This window comes from Urocampus carinirostris, chromosome 19 (assembly GCF_059441175.1).
Source record: "Urocampus carinirostris isolate Australia breed hairy pipefish chromosome 19, RoL_Ucar_1.0, whole genome shotgun sequence".
In the NCBI taxonomy this organism is placed as follows: domain Eukaryota; kingdom Metazoa; phylum Chordata; class Actinopteri; order Syngnathiformes; family Syngnathidae; genus Urocampus; species Urocampus carinirostris.
This window is the reverse complement of record NC_142367.1, coordinates 5,503,709-5,526,119: the sequence shown is the minus strand read 5'-3', so window position 1 is coordinate 5,526,119 and position 22,411 is coordinate 5,503,709. Positions and strand designations below refer to the sequence as shown.

Sequence of the window (22,411 nt, the reverse complement as noted above, 5' to 3'; positions counted from 1 at the left end):
AACAGTGCTTGACAATTGTCTTACAATTGAGGCCATATAGCATAAGAATACTGGTGCATGCACCTTTGACGGCTATAAGGAAAAAAATGGAATGAACGTCCAAACTATTTTCCATCATGTGTGAGTGCAATTAGGTACGCGTGTGTGTGTGTACCGGTGTGTGTTTAAGGGCAACAGTAAGCAGTGGTGACAGGGGTCCCCCCGGCCACACGGGCACCGCCAGAGCAAAGAGGAAAAGCAACGTGTCCCCAGGCCCCGTCTTTCTTACCATGACAAGTCGAGAGCCTTGGGAAAATCGCATGGGACCTGAAGGGGCGGGGGACGCAGACGGTGGGGAACACCGCCTGGCTGCTATACTTAAAACACCCTTTGAAACGTCAAAGCAATTTAAATCACGCCTTCGGGACAGTTTTATCTTACGGCCCGCTCATTACTGCCTTGATAGACTTGTCTGCATCGTTCAGTAACAATGATGCAGACTAAATGAATCATTGATTCATTAATGAGGACGATGACAGAGTCATTCACAAATGCAAGGACGATGACACAGACGAACATAATCGACAGGGTGCCTCGCTCGCTCGCGTTCTATAAGCATACAGCGCATGGATTGTAATGACGGCATTAGGCGATGCTAATGCTAATCAGCCTCCAGTGCGCCATTGACCTCAAAGTGCACACTCTTTTGTGTGTTCAAGTCAACTTTAATGAAAATGCGTATGATGCTAAGCATGGAAGAAGTCACGTCAGCATGAATAAAATAAGACTAGATTCGTGTAGAGGTGTCGCAATTAGGCCGTTAAATGCTGTGTTGGGCACGTTACTGAACACAGTAATCAGTCACGGTTACTAGTTACTTCAATCAAAAAGTAAATCAGGTACCCTCTAGATCAGTTTTATCAACTGGCTGGTCAGGACCCAAAAGTGGGTTGAGGATAAATTAGAGAAGTAGAATTTCTTTCTTGATTTCTTTCTTGATTTATCATTAGGGTGGAAATGGTGGGTCCTTAAGTGAAACCAGTTGAGAACCAGATGCGGGTAGAGTAGTCCCAAAAAATATTTAAGTAACTTCAAAATAATATGACGAAAATTACTCTTAATACTCAAGTACCGAGTAACTTTAGCAACATGCATATTATAATATAATAGTAAGATCCATCTATTTTATACACTGCTTTTATTCATTAAACAAATGCTTTAGTCTCTAAATAGTTTGCACTATCGCGGGTCCTTTTTGGAACGCAACCGCCAGTGAAAAACAAAAGATTACTGTACTGGTTTGCAACAAATCCTGTCTCTGTGTCAAGTAACCATAAAAGCAGCATGTGCGTTCATGCCACGCGATCTTACTGGAGGAAGCGTTGGCGGCCATGATGAGAACAGCATCACACGTCACATCGGCCCGAGAAGCCACAGGCAGAAAGACAAAGAAGGCGGTGCACACCTGCAGAAAAACAGATTGTCACATCATGTCATGTTGACATTGGTAAACATCATCCCTCTCACATGACATCCCATCACACACAAACAACACACCTGTCGCATTAAGTGATATTGTCATTTACAAACTCATGTCTGTCATATATTGTCACGTCGTCACATGCCGGTGTAGAGTGATGCCCTTGCCACGAATAGCCTCCCTCCTCAGTTCGAGCTACAGACATTGTGCCAAAAAGAAGGAACTTTGAAAGATACACTGTTCGTCCCCCAAGACACCTCTTCTCTGGGATTAATGGAGTAGAGAGACCCCTTGCAACAAAGTTCCTCATTTATCGTTGGTTCACTGCTTTCAAAATTTTGAATAGAATTTTCTTTAGTGTCATTGACATCGACATATCTAGTATTGTGCTCTGTTCAGACAGGGCTTAGGGTAGGGCCATGTGGATTGGATGGGCGTGACTGTCTCTATGCGCAACTGCAGTATGCTGTCAGTCAAACAGCAGGGCGAATGCACAAGTTTCAGGGAGCACAGGTGGCCTTTCTTCCTCAGAAGGCCAAGACTCCATGCGGCCCAGACCTGAAAGCAGAAGGTCGTGTCTTCTAGTCCGCCATCCGTCTCGACGAACTCTCAACAAGATACCTTTGGGTTCCCGTGAGGTAAACCAAGATAAGATTTCACAACATACTGTTTTGGTGCAGGGGCAAATCATATTTCATTTCGAACATGCTATAATAAATGATTCCAGATTATTTAGATGAGTTTAAGCCTTTAGCAGATTTATGATCAATAATTTCATTACTGCTACCAGATTTCTTTACCCATTCACTTTTTCTATTCTTTTTCTTGCCTGATCAAACATTATCCATATCAATGAACTGAAAAATCGAAAATTCAAAGCTACAATTAAAATAGGTTTAGAGTATTGCTTCCTTTATGATAAATGGCTAGAGATAATATAAGGCCAAGTTGAATTAGTTCAGGTGGGGAACCGTGATCCCTACATTCTAGGTGGTTAGGTATATACCTATTTAGATTCTGAATCAAATAAAACATAAAGTAAACCAATTTACTCTACAGATTATTCTTGATTATTGAATTATGCCTACATCAGCAGGAGTTCAATTGAAAGACTCATTTTTAGTATTTTGTCATGGCATGTTCGATGAAATTGGCCCCATTTTGGCATCTAGAGGAAAACTGTGTTTTTAATTTGAACAAAAGTGCCTCGCCTTGAAAGAAAGTCACGTTGCAGGTTCAAACAACACGCTTCCAGGTGTGGATGATGTCATGAGGTCACTTTAAAAGAAGGCAGCGAGCATCACCTCTCTCTTTTCCGGGATGGCAGAACCGCAAGACCGCTAACGCTCATACCACGTGTGTCGAAAAAAATAGAAAACCATCTCAAGGACAAATCCCCGCCCCACACACCTTGCTCTTTCGACCGAAACAAGCCGAGTCAACTCCGTCTCTGTGTCTGTCACTCTGAGACTTACAGCTTACCCAAACGACTACTACGTCTCCCTCTCAGGGTACTTGGAAAAAACATAGCTTGTGATTTGGCGCTGGGGTCAAACGCTTCAAAGACGCCATAGAAAATCTCTGCTTATTTGTTTCATTAGCTAATTTCACTTACGACAATATACGCACCACTTCCTCAAACACTCCAAAAAAGAACATCTATTTTTGAAATGTTTGTTTAATGACTTTAATTTGAATACTTGTAGTTGAGTTTTTATTATTCAATGTGTATGTTTTTGACCAAATTAGTCATTCATTATCAAATCAATGAATCACTAATTAATAAATACAGTGGTGCCTCTACCTAAGAATGTCTCTGCATACAAAAGTGTCAGGTTACGAAGTACTTAAAAGGGAAAATATTGCCTCTAGTTACAAAGGCGTTTCCGGATACGAAGTAGAAAATACAGTACAGTAAATTCTGTTATTAGATGCACCCAGAGTTTCCCGAATGTAAACAAATGGGCTGGTAACTTGATGCGCATGCATGTATCCCAGTATGCTCTTGGTGTCACTGTCACAGTTCAGAGATCAGAGTTCCGAGACGAAGAGGAGGGGGGGTTACAGCAAGATGGCCACCGGGTCGGAGGACGCAGCTATCATCCAATAGCCAAAATTAAAGACAATTTAGCAAAATTCCATGGAGTATCAGAATTTGTGGAAAGGAATGACCCGGAAAAAGCGTTGACAAGTCGGGCTATCGCTCTATATGATTTTTGCCTCGCGCATTTCCGACAGGATTGTCTGTCATGTTTACCGATGTGAAACACCTGTGCCAGCTCATTTGGCGCCAACCGCTGCAGGCTCTGATTGGCTCCCTGTCACTATTTAAACCCAGTCCTGTCAGTTCCCTGTTGTCAGTCCGTCTGCAAACCTCTGTTTTATTCGACCCAGACCCCGCCATTTTTGCTCCCGTTTGTCTCCGGCTACGACCCGTTTTGATTCCGAGCACGTCTGCTCTCCCGTCCCGACTTAGGACTCGTTTTTGATCCCGATCACGTCTGCTCTCCCGTCCGGGCTTACAACCCGTTTCTGACCCCGACCGCGCTTTTGTTCTCCCAGTCCCGGCTACCGACCAGTTTTTCCGTCCCTGACACTGCCATCGCTCGATACGGAAGATCCACTTCCGTGTTCGGATAACAATCCAAGTACGAGAGCGACCTGCTTCCCGCGTCCAGTGAACATAGGATCGCGGGTGCTGCCCTCCCTCTTTCTTTCAATAAAATTGTGAGAAAACGTTACGCTATTGGGTCTACCCTGTGTGCTGGTCGTGACATTGTCAAAGACCGGCAAAAGCAGATATCATTAGATACGTTTTTTAAGAAACATATTTTCATTATTTTCTTTATTCTATGTTCTTTTACATTATGTGCCTTTCGTTTTATGTCCATTGTGCACTGATTCAATTTTGACATATATTTGTTTCACTTTATGATTTTTTATGATTTACTAAAAAAAATGCTGTAGTCTTCCCGGGGCTTGGAACGTACTAGCGCATTTACATTCAAGATGAGTCTCTATTTATGAAGTTTTCAAGAAACAACACTCCTCCCAGAACTAATTAAATTCGTAAATAAAGGTACCACTGTAAATGTGTAGCATCTTCAAAATTGGAGATTGTTATTTTATAGAAATTGGCTTCTTGGCGTTCTATTTTGGTTATATTAGGTCAAAGTTTCATTAGAAAAATATATAAAAAGATAAAAACGCTACACCGGTCACATGAAGTTATCACATGCAAAAGACACATTTCACGTAAAAGGACATAACATCAGATTAGCCACCTTAAATGACACGCAACATCACGTGTCGTGTGACTTGACATTTTCACATCTGAATGTTACCCCGATCACATTCCGTCTACTTGACCTAGGCAAAACGTAAAATGGAAAATGTCATATCTGTGTAATGATCCACAGTCACACTTGTCATGTGATTAGGGCTGCAAGATTTGGTTGATTATTTTTTTTGATTAATCTTTGGATCGGATTGCTTGGAGGATTATGAATTTTCTCCTCTTTATTCAAATATGAAAGTTTTGAACAGATGGAAAAATAGTGCACAAAACAGAATATTCTGGAATATGAAACAACAAAAAAATCCAAGTGTTTGTCAATAAACAAAAATACAAATGTATATAAATTGTATATATATATATATATATATATATATATATATATATATATATATATACAGGACTGTCTCAGAAAATTAGAATATTGTGATAAAGTTCTTTATTTTCTGTAATGCAATTAAAAAAACAAAAATGTCATACATTCTGGATTCATTACACATCAACTGAACTATTTCAAGCCTTTTATAATTTTAATATTGTTGAATTTGGCTTACAGCTTAAGAAAACTAAAAAATCCTATCTCAAAATATTAGAATATCATGAAAAAGTATACAAGTAGGCTATTCAACTAATCACCTGAATCATCTAATTAACTCGAAACACCTTGCGAGGGTTTCCTGAGCCTTAAAAACACTCAGCTTGGTTCAGTAAACTAAATCACAAGTATGGGGAAGACTGCTGATCTGACTGCTGTCCAGAGGACCATCATTGATACCCTCCAACAGGAGGGTAAGACACAAAAAGAAATTTCTCAAAGAGCAGGCTGTTCACAGAGTGCAGTTTCAAAGCATATCCACAAAAAGTCTGTCGGAAGGGAAAAATGTGGCCGGAAACGCTGCACAACCAAGAGAGATGACCGCAGCCTTAACAAAATTGTGAAGAAGAGCCGCTTCCAGAATTTGGGGGAGCTTCAAAGACAGTGGGCTGAAGCTGGAGTCCAGGTATCAAAAGCCACAGTTCACAGACGTGTCCGGGAAATGGGCTACAATAGCCGTATTCCCATGGTCAAGCCACTTCTGAACTCAAGACAACGGAAGAAGCGTCTGACTTGGGCTATGGAGAAGAAGCACTGGACAGTTGCAGAGTGGTCCAAAGTCCTCTTTTCAGACAAAAGCAAGTTTTGCATTTCATTTGGAAGTCAAGGCGCCAGAGTCTGGAGAAAGGCTGGAGAGGAGCAAAATCCAAGTTGCTTGAAATCCAGTGTGAAGTTCCCACAGTCAGCAATGGTTTGGGGAGCCATGTCAGCTGCTGGTGTTGGTCCACTGTGTTTCATCAAGTCCAGAGTAAATGCAACTGTGTACCAAGAGATTTTAGAGCACTACATGCTTCCATCTGCTGAAAAGCTCTATGGAGATGAAGATTTCATTTTCCAGCATGATCTGGCACCTGCCCACAGTGCCAAAACCACCAGTAACTGGTGCACTGACTATGGCATCACTGTCCTTGATTGGCCTGCTAATTCCCCTGACCTGAACCCCATCGAGAATTTGTGGGGTATAGTTAAGAAGATGAAAGACACCAGACCTACAAATGCAAATGAGCTGAAGGCCGCTATCGAAGCATCCTGGGCATCAATAACACCTCAGCAATGCCACAGGCTGATTGCCTCCATGCCACGCCGGATTGATGCAGTAATCCGTGCAAAAGGATTGCCAACCAAGTACTGAGTGCATCAATGGACATTTTCAAATGTTTGATTTAGTTTTGCTGTTATAAAATTATTTTTTTACTTGGTCTGAGGAAGTATTCTAATATTTTGAGAGGATTTTTGAGTTTTTTTCAGCTGTAAGCCAAAATCAGCAATTTTCAAACAATAAAAGGCTTGAAATAGTTCAGTTGATGTGTAATGAATCCAGAATGTATGACATTTTTGTTTTTTTAATTGCATTACAGAAAATAAAGAACTTTATCACAATATTCTAATTTTCTGAGACAGTCCTGTATATATATATGTATATATATATATATTAATAGCATATAGTCTTTTCCTACTATCTTGTCAAAAATCATACTATATTTGGACTTATCGTGGTTGGTTGGATCACTAAGCACTAGGGTTGTAGGGGCACCATTTCCTGTGGTGTATCCAGGGCAAGTAGAGCCTGGTGGCGCCCATCCCTCTCCAGGCCAATATATGTTTCCACCTGGTCTCAAACCATAGACCGTTTTTGTGTTAGGTGAGTGTGCTAACCACCGCACTACGGAAACATTGCATACATTTCATTTTTTGTGTAACACAATTTTACATCCATCCATTATCTGCACCGCTTATCCTTAGTAGGGTCGCGGTTAACATCCAAGAGTACTTCCGCAAACATGTGACATCACGTGTTCTTCTGCGCATGCGGACCATTTGTGGTGTTCACACAGGTGATCACATACAATTCACATTGAGTTGGAAATGTGAAACATCCATCCATTCATCCACTATCTGCACCGCTTATCCTTAGTAGGGTCGCGGGGGTGCTGGAGCCCATCCCAGCTCTTTTCGGGCATTAGGCAGGGGACACCCTGAACTGGTTTTCTGCCAGTCGCAGGGCACACAGAGACACACAAATCACTCGATCATTCGCACCTGGGGACAATTCGGAGGGGACATTTAACCTGACATGCATGTTTTTGGAATGTGGGAGGAAACTGGAATGCCCAAAGGAAACCAAGGAAAGCGCAAAGAGAACATGCAAACTCCGCACAGGAAGTCTGGTGGCTTGATTTGATCCAATGACCTCAGAACTGTGCCGCGAACGCAACATTTTGTATCCAAAAAAGGATATCAAAAGTGTAAACCCACATTTCAAAATTCTGTTAACAAATCAGTTATTTTGTGTGTTAAATCTTGATAAAAATCTATGCTTCATGTTTATATTGTGATTTAATCTAATTTTAATTTAATTTATATTGTGATTTTTAAAATCAACATTTCTCCAGGAAACGATCTTTGTAACGTCATACCCGGTACGTAAAAATGCGCGAAAGCAAACTGAAGTGTAAAATGGTGTTTATCTGCAAACCATCCATTATCTGCACTGCTTATCCTCAGTAGGGTCGCGGGGTGCTGGAGCCTATCCCAGCCATCTCCGGGCAGTGGGCAGGGGACAGCCTGGACTGGTTGTCAGCCAGGGCACACAGAAACGGACAACTCACTTGCTCATTCACACCTAAGGATTATTTGGAGTCACCAATTAACCCGACATGCATGTTTTTCGGATTGTGGTAGGAAACATGCAAACCCCACACGGGGAGGCTGCTGTAGCTGGACTTAAACCCTGAACCTCCGCACTGTGGGGCTGTGCGCTAGCCACCCAGTCGCCGTGCCGCCCTACCCGCAAACCAGGGTTGTGTAAAACTTGAATTTCAAGCACTTCCATTTCAAAACTCAGTTCAGTTGCTCTCTTTTAGAGACAGTTTTTGCACATATAATGTATTTAATCACCTTAAAGCAGGGGTGTCAAAGTCAAATGGACGGAGGGCCAAATAAAACATTTGGCTACAAGCCGAGGGCCGGACTGTCCAATCTTTACTGAAACCAAGATTTAACCTACTGAAAACACAACAAATATATTACAATATGATTGGATAAATAAAGCAATATTTTCTTATTTTCTGTCAGTCATTTTTAATTTCAGCAGGCACAAAATACAAATATCCTTTATATAAAAAACTCATAACATATCTCATAACAACAACTCATAACCATTTTCTATCATTCAATCATCTGAAATTATTAAAAAGAAATATTGCCTCGAAATAAAATAAAATAAAGTGCAAAAATCTCTTGTTACTTAAAACCAATAGCAATCAACACACTGAACCTCATCTGTCCTGCTCAAATGTACATTGACTTTCCTTTCTGTGCTTTCTCTGGGTTAGTGTGAAAAAAAGGAATTACTGATTAACAAATAATAACAATCAAAAGTCATTTTCTCTGCTAAATAGGAGACAATTTTATCAAAAGACTGTTGTCCACATCAAGATCTATTTTCCATGAAAAGCCGAAAAACAAGAAACACTCCCAGGATAGAGTCGGCAAACAAAAACAACATAGTCAACATAGACAATAAAGCTTTAAAATTCCCGAGGGGAACAACAAAAAACAAGACCTTCTTTATGTGCATATTTAACTTTTAAACTTGAACGGAGTAAAAACTTCAAATGTGTAATTGCACAGGAAACATTACTGTATTATTACTGTATTTACATACATTTATATACAGTACTGTATTACTACAACTCTACATTACTTGTTTGAGGCGTGTGTTTTGTTTCATGATGCCGTCTAATATCATACTCTTTCATCACCGCCACACTTTCTCCACATAGCAGACACACAGGTTTTCCAGCTACCTCCGTTAACATGTACTCCAACTCCCACCTTGTTTGAAAGCCCCGGTTTTCAGTGTCCACCTTCCGTTTAGCCATTGTTGATGGGTATCTGTGGGCTAATTTTTGCTGTTATGCTAATGACTGCTGCTGTTGTTAGATCGCTTCAAGTCGTCTAAAGATGATCTTTAGGAACGACATGGAACGCTTCGGTTGTGTTACGAGTTCCGCGAATTGGCCGCTCCGAAAGCGGATGAGGTCAGCTTTGGGTAACTTGTACCGAAGCGTTCGTGTAGCGGGTGGGAGACGCATTCGTCGGCCATGAGGCCGTCCACTGGACACCACGTGGAGGTTGCGTTCCTTGTCCTAATGACTGCTGCTGATCGACTGCTGAATAAATCAAACCGCCTCCCGCTTTGCTCCCGCTCGGCGCGTCCCCGTTGCATTGTGGGAAATGCAGTATTCATGCGTACTGCGGGCTGCTGGCTTGCAGCGGCCTGCGGGCCGGATCTAATAATATATTGATATCGTCACGCGGGCCAGGTAAAACCCTCTCGCGGGCCTATGTGCCTTAAAGCATCACCTCGGACAACAATGTTTATCCAGTGCCGCAGGTTTTGATAAAAATAGGTTGAATTCAAAGGATCTTGATTTTAATTTGATCGCTTACACTTGTGCTTTTTTTTTCTTTTCGAGGCTCCATTTCATTTTATCGTCTCACTGTGTTAACTGTAAATAGCATCATTAAAGAACCACAGTTGTGTTACGTTGACATTTCAGTTTATGGCATTTTGTGGCTGTAAACTTGTTGCACAGCGTGCATGTTATGTTCTTATCGTCTCAGTTGAAATAAATGTCAACTCCCGGACTGACTGACACAAACTGATATGCATTTTTTGAACATCATTTATGGTTTATTGTCCCAGTAGTGTGAGATTTAACTTGCTTGTTTTTTTAATGAAAGAAAATACAGCGACCTTGGGTGTCCTGAAAGGCGCTTCGAAATATAATGTATTATTATTATCATAAAATAAAATCACAATCATCAATTATATCGCAATATTTGTGGAATCACAATTGTCGAGAATCGTGATATAACTTGAATCGGAAGGTTAATATCTAGACACAATCGAATTGTGACCGAAGCATATTGTCCCAATCCTAGTCGTTAATGAAATTTACAGCCATGTCAATCATGTTACACCGTACGAACTTATTTAGCCCGTTCAGCTCTCTTTTGTTTTAAATTGCCTCTCAAGATGCCATAAATGCAATGCTGTAACTCATGATTATTTTCCTAATGGATCTTTTTTCTTTCGATTATTTAATGAATCGGATTTCTTAAAAACATTTTAAATTTCCTCCTCTTTATTTAAACATTGAAATTTTGGACGTATAGAAAAATAGTACACCAAACAACAGAATATTCTAAGATATAAAACTATAAGGGCTGTGGTTAGCGCATGTGCGGCACAGTTCTGAGGACATTGGATCAAACCTTCCTGTGTGAAGTTTGCATGTTCTCCCCTTGCTTGCGTGGGTGTCCTCTAGGCACTCCGGTTTCATCCAAAAACATGCAAGTCAGGTTAATTGGCCGGTCCAAATTGTCCCTAGGTGTGAATAAGCTAGTGAGCTGTCCGTCTGTGTGCCCTGCGATTGGCTGGCAACCAGTTCAGGGTGTCCGCGGCCCACTGCTCCATGACAGCTGGGATGGGCTCCAGCACCCCCATGACCCTACTGAGGATAAGCGGTGCAGATAATGGATAGACGGATGGATGAAACAATAAAATATCCAGGTGTTTTGACAATTAACTTGACAATAAACAAAAATACATACAAATGTATGCTATACTATGAGACTCTTTTCCTAACATTTTTATCCAAAGATCATATTTCAATTAGACTTGAAATACAAAACAAGAAAGAAAGAACAATACATTTAATTTAAAGTGTAGTAATTTGTTTTTCCACAAAAAGTATATCCAAAACGTAAACCCCCTTTCAAAGTTTTGTCAACAAATGTGTTATCTCTGAATGTGATACATTCCCAATATAAAAATGATATATAATATGCTTAAGAATCTGTCCCTTGTGTAGAGTTAAACATGTTATTATTATTATTTTACTATTTTTATTTAATTTACTTTTCCCGATTTTTTTTTCTGTTCTTATGCAACTCTTTCTGTTCCCTTGATAATGTTTAACTTTGACAGTCAAACATAAAAATCTGAAAATTGTATTCCAATTTGTCATTGCACTCACCCGCTCGTTTGGCGCCAGCTTCTGCTGGTTACCTGATTGGTTCCCCTTCCTATTTAAGCTCATTGCTCTCACTCGCCCTTTGTCAGTCCATCAGCGAACCTCTGCTTACGCAAGGCAAGCGCCTTGACCTTGGCTCGGGTCGGTCCCGTTTTTTCATCCATATACCACTCGTCTGTTCCTGATTCCCCGTTTGTCTCCGGCTACGACCCGTTTTTGACCACCGACTGCGTTCTGATCTCCTGTCCCGGCTAACGACCCGTTCTTGACCACCGACCACGCTCTGATCCCCCGCTCCGGCTATCGCCACGTTTTTCCCGTTTGACCACGCTACGATCTCACTCAACGGGAGATCCACTTCCGCATTCCGAACATCCGTGAGCGGCTTGCTTCCCTTGTCCAGCAAGCACCAGATTGCTGGGGTTTGTCTTTCCTCTATATCTCAATTAACTTGTGAGTAAACGTTACGCATCTGTTCTAGTCTTGACACCATTTTGTTTTTAATTATGCAATGTTCATTAAAAAAGATTTTGTGGTACTTCAACTCTCGGCGTCACAACAGAATTGTGTGCACCATTATTTGCATTGATTTAACATTCGTAATGGCTGAAAACTTGATTGAAAATCTAAATAGTGGGATGTATCAGAAGTGGGCAGGAGGAGTACAAGAAATTGATTCAGGACTTTGTCCAATAGAGCGACGCTGACCACCTGAACCTGAACACCACCAAGACCAGGGAGATGGTGGAGAACTAGAACTCACCCGGTTCCTGTAACTATCAAAGGAGAATGTGTAGAATTTGTCCAGACCTACAAATACCTGGGTGTGCAGCTGGACAATAAACTGGACTAGACTGCCAACACAGAAGCTCTATGCAGGAAAGGTCAAAGCCGACTGTACTTCCTCAGGAGGCTGGCGTCCTTCAACATAAAACAAAAAGTTCCTGCAAATGTTCTATAAGACTGTTGTGGCAAGCGCCCTCTTCTATGCTGCAGCATGTTGGGGAGGCTGCGCTAAAAAGAAAGATGTCTCTCAGCTTAATAAACTGGTGAGGAAAGCGGGTTTTGTTGTGGGCACAGGGCTTGACAGCCTGACAACTGTAGCTGTGAGACGGGCACTGAAAAAGCTTCGGTCAATCATGAACAATTCATCACATCCACTACACAGCATCATCTCCAAACGGAAGAGCAGCTTCAGCGACAGACTGCTGTCACAGTCTTGTTCCACGGACAGACTGAGGAGATCATTTCTTCGTCATGCCATGAGGCTCTATAACTCCACCCAGAGGAGTAAAAGACCACATTAAACCCCACCCCCACATTTGCATATTACCCTATTTTTATTACAGCGTGTATTTTATGCAGCACTATTTAAATACTCTATAACAACACGTTATATTGGGTATTTATGTATTCAAGTCAGTCAAGTCAAGTCATGCTTATTTGTATAGCCCTTAATCACAAGAGTCTCAAAGGGCTGTACAGATCAAAGACTATTGCAAACTATTATTACAGACTATTATGTCACATTCTAATTCTTTTATTTTATTACGATTTTATTTTCGACACAAGGATACTGCTGGAAGTGTGAATTTTCCCTACAGGGATGAATAAAGTATCTATCCATCTATCATCAAATACATTTCCTTCAAAATGCAACTTACCCTGGCTGGTGCGACTTATACTCCAGAGTAACTTATAGTCAAGAAAATACTGTAGTTATTTAGGAGTTATAATTTTGCATTTCTGATTTTATTTACTCAATTTCTGGTCTATAAGACGCACCGGACTAAAGGTGCAAATTTGGAGGTTTTGGGTAAGCTTTATACTGTAGTCCTGAAAATATTTTATTTTATAAGATGCGCATTTATATGATAGTTCGTGTATTTTTACTTATTATTAAAAATATATATATTTATCCGAACAAATTTTAGTTTTCCATAAACAATACACAAAGTCCCTTTAATGTATTTATATTTTAATATTTCAGTGTTTCCTCATTTTGGAGGCCCACACTGGTAGGGTGTGATTCAATGGCTGAAATCCTGGTACCGTCTGATGCCAGTGTGGATAAGCCTCTCTTGGGTCCCTTTCCTCACACGGTTAGTCTGTGCTTTGTCATAATCACATTTTATTTCTATTAGGGTTTATTCTGTTTTTATTGTATTTGTATTTGAAAGATTTTATACATTTGACTATAAAGGATTATATACGATTGAATACAAGTTACATTTATTGAGTGCAATGAAGATTTTCACAGAGTAGGCTTAAGTTCAATGAGAAGTGAAAGTTCAGGGCACCCTGGTCTGGTAGGAAATATTGTTTACAGGAATGGCGGGAACTGACGTGAAGCTGATGATATAATCAGCGCATCCAGACGCGGAGGGGCCCTGATGACGGAGGACGGCAGGCATTGTTTTGATAAACGCTGTGTTGTTTTGGTTAATTCCAGACATCGCGGCGCTCTTCTCCGAGATGATGGAGCTGAGGGGGCTTCATTGGCACGCCCATGGGAGAAGCCGGCACACCATCTTGCGGAGAGGCGTGGGCCGAGAGGAGAAAGGCTGGAAGACTTCAGAAAAGGCTTGCCAGAGACTCAGACGACACTAATTCGACAAATTCGACTAATTCGGCCGATTCCGATGGAGTTCACTTAGTTGAATTGCTAATGAAATTAAATCTGCCCTTGTGTGAAAATGTCAGCTTTTCTTATTCATCTTTTCCTTCAAGAAATGAGTGCGCATTGTTGGGTTTGGTTAATGGAGTCAGATGACAAATTCGGACAATTTGGTAAACGATACATTTTAATATTCAAAACCCAACATATTGCATTACAAATACATTTTATCTGATAATGTCGAAAGTTAAAAGCACGTCTATCTGCGTAATGACGTAGCTCGTGCTTGACCACATTGTACATTCCCTGCCGTTAACTCAGTCACCGATGACATAAGAGCCAAATGTAAAATATCATCAAAATACAATTCAAGGTCATGCGAATGTCACGCAAATTCTTGCTTACATGTGTTTCTGACAAAGCCACATGCTGTTCCGTGCGAAAACACGCACACAAATACTCTTTCTGACGACATGACAGCTGAGACTACGCTTTCATCTCAGGTGGCTTTGGTGCCACCTGGATGAGCGCAGGAACATTTTGATGGGAAATCCAGATCGAAATCTCCTATTCGGAACATCCTGAGTGGATGTTCTGGAACAGAAAATCCCGTGCTGAGGATTCCAACTCGACCCGAACACACAGGCAAGGTTTCCACTATCATCCAAATTGAAACCACTTTGGCAAACTCAAAATTGACCACTTATTGTCCGACCTCAATGTTAATTGGAACAAAACTACAAACAACATGCGCTGCTTTGTTTCTCGAATGCATTATAGTATGCAGGGGTGTCAAACTTATTTGAGCTCGGGGGCCACATGGTCAAAAAAGCACTATGGCGGGGGGCTATTAGATCGGAGAAGAAAAATCGGTTTAAAAACAAATACAGACGCTCCCTTACTTACGATCATTCGACTTCCAAAAAAAAGGTAGATACGAGCATTTTTTTCGGGATGACAAAAAAAAAACATTGCTCTAAGTTAGTGTCATGGCCAGAACGGAATTAGGACCCAGATCCATAACGTTAACCACAAGTTTTTTGAGATATAGAGGAAAGGAAGCGCCCGCAATCCGGTGTCTGCTGGATGCGGGAAGCAGGCCGCTCACAGAATCGGAACGTGTTCCGAATGCGGAAGTGGATCTTCCGGAGCAGGAGATCGTAGTGTCGTAGACGAAAAAAAACGTTGATCGCCGGACAGGAGAGCAAAATGTGGTCGGGATCAAAAAACAGGTCATACACAAACAGGGAAATCAGAAACCAGAATACACCTTTTTAGTTTTATAAAATAAGACAAATAAGAAAAGAAAAAAGGAAATAAAATGAATCAGAAAAAAAAAAAAAGAGGAAAATAAAAAAGAAAAACATAAATAATAAAAAAAGTACAACTCAAGACAAAAAGGACAAAAATGAGAAAATAAAAAAAGAGAAAAATAAACAAATGATAAGAAAAAGAAAGAATTTTTTTGTTCTTGTCTTTATTCTCATCTCATCTCATCTCATCTCATCTCATTAGCTGTACCGCTTATCCTCATTAGGGTCGCGGGGGGGCTGGAGCCCATCCCAGCCATCTCCAGGCAGTGGGCAGGGGACACCCTGAACTGGTTGCCAGCCAATCGCAGGGCACACGGGGACAGACAACTCACTCGCTCGCTCATTCACACCTAGGGACAATTTAGACCGGCCAATCCACCTGAAATGCATGTTTTTGGAATGTGGGAGGAAACCGGAGTGCCCGGAAGAAACCCACGCAAGCACGGGGAGAACATACAAACTCCGCACAGGAAGTCTGGAGCTGGATTTGAACCCACGACAGGTTCCCATGACATGAACTGTGCCGCACAAGCGCTAACCATTGCGCCGCCGTGCTGCCCGTCTTTATTCTCTTTAATTATTATTTTCTTTCTTTCCTTTTTTCTTTCTCTTTATCCATTTTCCTATTTTGCTTTCTTTTCCCCTACTTTTCTTTTTATTTGCATTCTCTTTTTTTGTCTCTTTTTATTTCTTCTTCCATTGCAGCCTGGTCATCCTGGAAGGGGGATTACCTCATGTACGGTCCCTTCTCAAGGTTTCTTCATTTTCCTAATGTTAAGGTTTTTGAATTTTTCCTTGCCCTTATGTACCTTTTAGGATGGTGTTGTACTAGTCTGTAGTCTGTGCAGCCCTTTGAGATTCCTTGTGATTAAGGGCTATACAAATAAACATGACTTGACTTGACTATTTTTATTCCTTTTTGGAAAACAAAATCTATTTCCCTCGTTTTTGTCCTCCTTTGTGAAAGGCTGGGTAGACATTGGAAGGGTGCTTTTTGATCACTTTCAGTAGTTTGTAGTCTTTTTTGGACAAATATAAAACACTGTCCCTTTAAGAATCGCAAAATGTTTTTATCAGCGCTCTTTTTGAGGAAGCCGCATTTGGCCCAACCTCACCCTGACCCTAGCTTCGGCTGCCCCCAACTCAAATGAGTTTGAGACCCTTATATTTGATATTAAATAACTACGATGCAAACGTTTACAGTACACACAATTCATGTCAATATTTGTTTTACAAATGTATTAGAACAAAAGTCAAGAGAGTCAAACCAAGTAAAAGGAGCAAAGCCACAAAAATACAAAATAGCACCGTCACCATGACTGAAACACCATCCATTGCACAATATTTTGAAAATAAAGTTAGAAAGTGCACATAGTGTAAACCGGGGGTCGCCGACCTCATTTGAAGCCGAGAACTACTTTTTTGTTACTGAATAACACGAAGGGCGACCAGTTTGGTATGCATTTCTAAAATAACATGTTATTAGTATGTTGTTACAATGTAATTACAATGTTACTAACAGGTTCTAATCATTAGAGGTTTAAATAGGCTTAGTAAACCACTAAACACCATTCCGGTTGGAAATCAGATTTCCTAGTGATTCACAATGACCCATGATATATTTTCAGAACCAGTCCGCAGGCTACTAATGCGGTCTCGGGGGCTACCTAGTGTCCACAGGCACAACATTGGAGACCTCTTGTGTAGACAATATAATGTAAAAACCTTTGACAGTATAAAAAAATTAAAAGACTTCAGCTACAACTGTTTCAGAACAAAAGTCAAGATAATCAAACTAAATAAATAACAATGGAACGAAATTAGGAATACCGAATATTAAAGTCAACCAAAATACTAAAATACATTCCATATTTTGAAACTATAGCCAGTACAGGAAAAAAAGTGCAAACACAGTTGGATCCAAGTTATAATGTATCGTATTTAGTCGTGCATAAGGTGCTTTTTTTTTTTTACTTTAAAAAATAACTCAATGTTTGGGTATGCGTTATACATGAGGTTTAACTGTTTACGGTTTAATATTACTGTATTTGTAAAATGATTGATCGGTCAAAAATATTGCTGACAAAAATTGCAAATTATTGGGTGCAATGGGATTTGAACAGGGGACAAGGCAGCACAAAGTTTCTTTGGTAAGCTCATTGACCCTTGACCTACATGCACAGGTGAAGCCAATCATGAGAAAGGGTATCTAAGGCTGCCAGTTGCAAATTGTTCTCCTCTTTGCATATTCTCTAAAGAGTGGCAACATGGGAGCCTCAGAACAATTGTCAAATGACCTGGAAACAAAAATTGTTCAAAATCATGGTCTAGGGAAAGGACACAAAAAGCAAGCTCAGTCATTTCAGCTGTCAGTTTCCACAGTGAGGAACATAGTTAAGAAATGGAAAACCACAGGCACAGTTCTCGTTAAGGCCCGGAGTGGCAGGCCAAGAAAAATCTCAGATAAGCACAGGCAAAGGATGGTGAGAATAGTCAAACTCAACCTACACAAGAAGATGTTGTATGGGAGAGTAATGCGGCAGAAGCCTTTTTGGGCGCACATGGCACAAACGTCGCTTGAGGTATGCTAAAGCACATTTGGACATTCCAGCTTCATTTTGGAATAAGGTGCTGTGGACTGATAAAACTAAAATTGAGTTATTTGGACATAACAAGGGGCGGCATGCATGGCGGAAGAAGAACACCGCATTCCAAGACAAACACTTGCTACCCACAGTAAAATGTGGTGGTGGTTCCATCATGCTGTGGGGCTCGGTGGCCAGTGCTGGTACTGGCAATCTTGTTAAAGTTGAAGGTCGCATGGATTCCAGTCATTATCAGCAGATTCTTGCGAACAATGTTCTAGAATCAGTGACAAAGCTGAAGTTGCGCCGGGGCTGGATACTTCAACAAGACAACGACCCCAAACACTGCTCAAATTCTACTAAGGCATCCATGCAGAGGAACAAATACAATGTTCTGGAATGGCCATCTCAGTCTCCAGACCAGAATATTATTGAAAATCAGTGGTGTGATTTAAAGCAGGCTGTCCATGTTCGGAGACCATCAAAGCTGAGTGAAGTGGAGATGTTTTGTAAAGAAAAATAGTAAAAAATACCTTCAACGAGAATCCGGAACCTCATTGGAAGCTATGGGAAGCGTTTAGAGGCTATTTTTTCTGCAAGAGGAGGATTGTTGGGGTGCCTAAATTTACGCACCTGCCAACCTTTGTTTAAGCAATGATTGCACATTTTCTGTAAATCCTATGAACGTTTTCACTTCTCAGATATCACTGTGTTTGTCTGCTATATGATATATTTAACTGAAATTGCTGATCCAAACAACCAATGATTTATGAAGTCAAGTCATGTCTATTTGTATAGCCCTTAATCACAAAGTCTCAAAGGGCTGCACAGACCACAGATTATTGCAAACCACAGACAATTATGACACCATCCCCTCATCTAAAACCTACATGAGGGCTAGGAAAAACACAAAAACCTCAACATGAGGAAAACGAAGAAACCTTGAGAAGGGACATCACATGAAGTAATCCCCCTTCAAGGATGACCAGGCTGCAATGGATGTTGCAATAACAAATAATACACAGCTATTGTCAACATAAAATATAGGTCATTCATAAGCTATAGAATATGAGTGTGTTTTCAGCCTAGATTTAAACAGTTTCACTGAGGTTGCATATCGATTCTCAGGGGGCAGACCATTCCACAGCACTGGGGCCCGAATGGAGAATGCTCACGAACCTGCGGATTTCTTCTTGGCTCTTGGGCTTGGAAAATCTTAAATGATCAGGGGTGCCCAAACTTTTGCATACGACTGACGTTTTGAAAAATTATACTCAGGTGGTTATACGGGTCATTCTTTTTGGAATAATTTTGCTGTAATTTTGAAATTTACTATATTTTCAACCTGTTTTTAAAGTATTTTTTTAACTGTTTATTTTTTGAAACATTTATTAAAATCCACAAAATTAGGTTCAAGATTATTACTTCAATTGATATTTATTTTAATCATTTTTTACCCCGGCAATATTCAACAGCTATATCAACCAAAACAAGTTATTTAATATACTGTAAAACCTTATTAGTAGATAATTAGTGTATATAATTTAAAAGATAAACATAATCTGCTGCTACCTACTAATGTGAATTACCCGTCTGATAACTGAAAAAAGCCAAAATTCATACAAAGATAGGATAGGGCCATTTCTTGTGGTATATTAGGCAAGGTCTCACTGCACACTAATGTGCCTTGGCACACCGGTTAAAAATTACTGCACTACACCAGCAATGATATAGATAACGTACGACAAGGCATTGGATTTTATCTCGTTATCACACTATTTTTATCCATGGCTGGAGACGAATGTTAGAGGATGGAGAAAACAACAAGTTGTAATAAATAAAATTTGGGAAAAAAGATGGGGGATGATGAATCGAACTTTGAAGGACATTAAAAAGATACAGTACTTCTACTTACAATGTATCTACACATGAGAGTTTCAGGTAAGCAAGTACCTGAACACGAAAATATCGCCTCCGGATACAAATGCGTTTCAGGATTCAAAGTCAAAAATATATTACAGTACACGCTGCTATTAGCCGCTCCCAGAGTTTCCCGAATGTTAACAAACTGGCTGTCGCTTAAAATCTGCCTGGCAACCTGATGTGCATACGTGCTCCTTGCATGCTCTTCGCGTCACGGTCACAGTTCAGAGTCTGGCGACGAGGAGGAGGGGTTCCACCAAGATAGTGGGGCAGAAGGAATAGCCATCATTCAATCAACCCAAATCAAAGACATTTTAGTAAGATTCCATGAAGTCTCGGAATTTGTAGAAAGGAATCATCCGGAAAAGATGTTGACAAGTCGGGTTATCGTTCATAATTAAGACGTCTGCCTCCCACATTTCCGATGGATTGTCAAAAGCCAGCAAAAGCAGACGTCATTGGATCAGTTTTTCAAGAAACGCGAGGCAAAAAGGAAGATGAATATGATAATTATTTTGTTTATTCTTTGCTTTTTTATTACATGAAGCACCACTCGTTTCATGTTTATTGTGTGGAAATCTAAATCTAACATATATTTAATGTTCTGATGTTTCTTTATGATTTTTTAAAAACATATTATATTGTACTTTTTCGGGACATCGGATTAGAGCATTAACATTCAAAATGTGTCTCAATTTACGTAGTTTTCAGGTTATGAAACTACTCCCAGAATGAACTAGATATGTAAGTCGTGGTACCAGTGTACGATGTAAATTTTATGTTGGTAATTGTGTTCATAGTTTACATTGTCAATACCTGATTTTTATCAACAATGTTTGCTAATTAAGACACTTCATTTAAGATGAGAAAAATTAAAATCAAATTTCATAAAGATTTTCAATGAAAAAGTAGTGGTGCACATTAAACACGAGTTATAAAATAAAAGATAGAGTAAGTATAACCTGACAACCCACCAACAACATTATCCTAGTGATAATGAAAATAGGAAGATCCCAAGACGAAAGTATCTCGATAAAGTCTAAGTCAGGGGCCTCAAACTTGCGGCCGCTGCAGCCAATGGCAATGATAGTTTGAGGCCCCTGCATTAATATGAAAGTCAAAGGGACAGTGTGTATGATTTTCCCACCAAATGTCGCTGTATTCTCTCATGGGACCGAAAACGAGTGCTAAAAGCATAACGGAAGAGGACAAAATACGGAGAGTCAAAATGACCAAAACGCACCTTATTACTTTTGAAAAGAAGAAAAATATATTTTTTTTAAAAACAGAAAAGGAAAAAAATAATCAAAGGAGAAAGAAAAAAATGAGACAAAAAGTAAAAGAAAAATGAAAAAAAAATTAAAAAAGAGAAAATTGCGAGGTTTTTTTTTCGTTTTTGACCCTTTTTCTCTTTCTTTTCTCTTCTTTTTCTTTTTTTCTCCATTTTGCTTTTATTGCCTTCCTTTCCCCTACTTTTCTTTTTAATTCCGTTTTCCTTTTTTGCCTCTTTTTTATTACTCATCCTTTCCTTTTTTACCTTCTTTTCGTCTTTCTTTGAGAAGGCTGGGTAAAAAAAATAAAAGAAAATGAGTGCTTTTGCTCACTTTCAGTCTCTGTAGTTTGTAGTCTTCCTTGGACACATTTTTGGTTGCACTACACATGAAAGCTACATCTAGTGGATAAACATAAAACACTGTCACTTTAAGAATAGCGGAATATTTTTATCAGTGCTGCTTTTGTGATAAACCCCATTTGGCCCAACCTCACCCGGATCCTAGCTTCGGGAGCCCCCAACTCAATTCAGTTTGAGACCCCTGAACTATCGATATTTGGACCGATGCGCCCGCCCTGACAGAAGACACAAAAGTGCCTTTCTCTTTTAAATTATATCAAGTTGGAGGGAAAAAACTTACCTGTAGGATAAACATTTTGTCCTCACATCTTTCTCAGAAGAAAGAGAAAAGAAGAAGCAAAAAGAGAAGAAGAAAAAGAAGAGACACTTTCGCGCTCATGTGGAAGCGAGTGTAGCGTTCATGGACAGGTGGAAAGTGGAGTGTTTGTCCGCGTGTCCGTCCTCAAACGCAACTCCTCTTTCTCCTCCTTTCCTCGCCAGCGAGTCCTTCTCGCGGCGTGACAAGTCCGCGCGTCGTGACGCGTCTCGGGCACGCGACTTGACGCCCCGCCCACCCGGGACAGGACACGCGCGATTTTGCGATGCCAAAAGGTGAGACGGTTCTTGAAGGCAATAGTTCCCGGCACCCGTGCACGCGCACATCAAAGTTATACAGCTGAAAGTGAGCGAAATCGCGAAAGACGCAGGGAACGTCTAGCCTAGAGCGCGCACGTGGCGCGTTCTCGTTTGGACTGGCGCCAAATTGGGTGGAGCCATGGAAGCGGGCGCGCGTACGCGCGCGCGCCTTGGTAACCATATGCGTCGTTGTATTAAAAAAAGTGATTGCGTCAGCGTTTCTCGTTTGATTGGTAGCAAGATCGTGAGATAGCCAACACATCATATTTTGAACGATTAAGGTGTGAGACTGAGAGGACAAATAGAGAGATAGGTGTGGAGGACGAAAGAGT

General features: G+C 40.5%; 1 protein-coding gene across 1 annotated transcript in view; it reads right to left on the bottom strand.

Moving 5' to 3' along the window:
* Positions 1-22,173, bottom strand: part of crhr1 (corticotropin releasing hormone receptor 1) — a 138,568-nt gene extending 116,395 nt beyond the window's left edge. The window contains exons 1-2 of the mRNA XM_088323053.1: positions 21,745-22,173; positions 1,351-1,444 (exon numbers count right to left, since the gene is read on the bottom strand). Of these exons, the coding sequence (XP_088179179.1) occupies positions 1,351-1,444; positions 21,745-21,759 (109 nt within the window). The 5' untranslated portion in view covers positions 21,760-22,173. The remainder of the gene's footprint in view (positions 1-1,350; positions 1,445-21,744) is intronic.
* Positions 22,174-22,411: the final 238 nt, after the last annotated feature.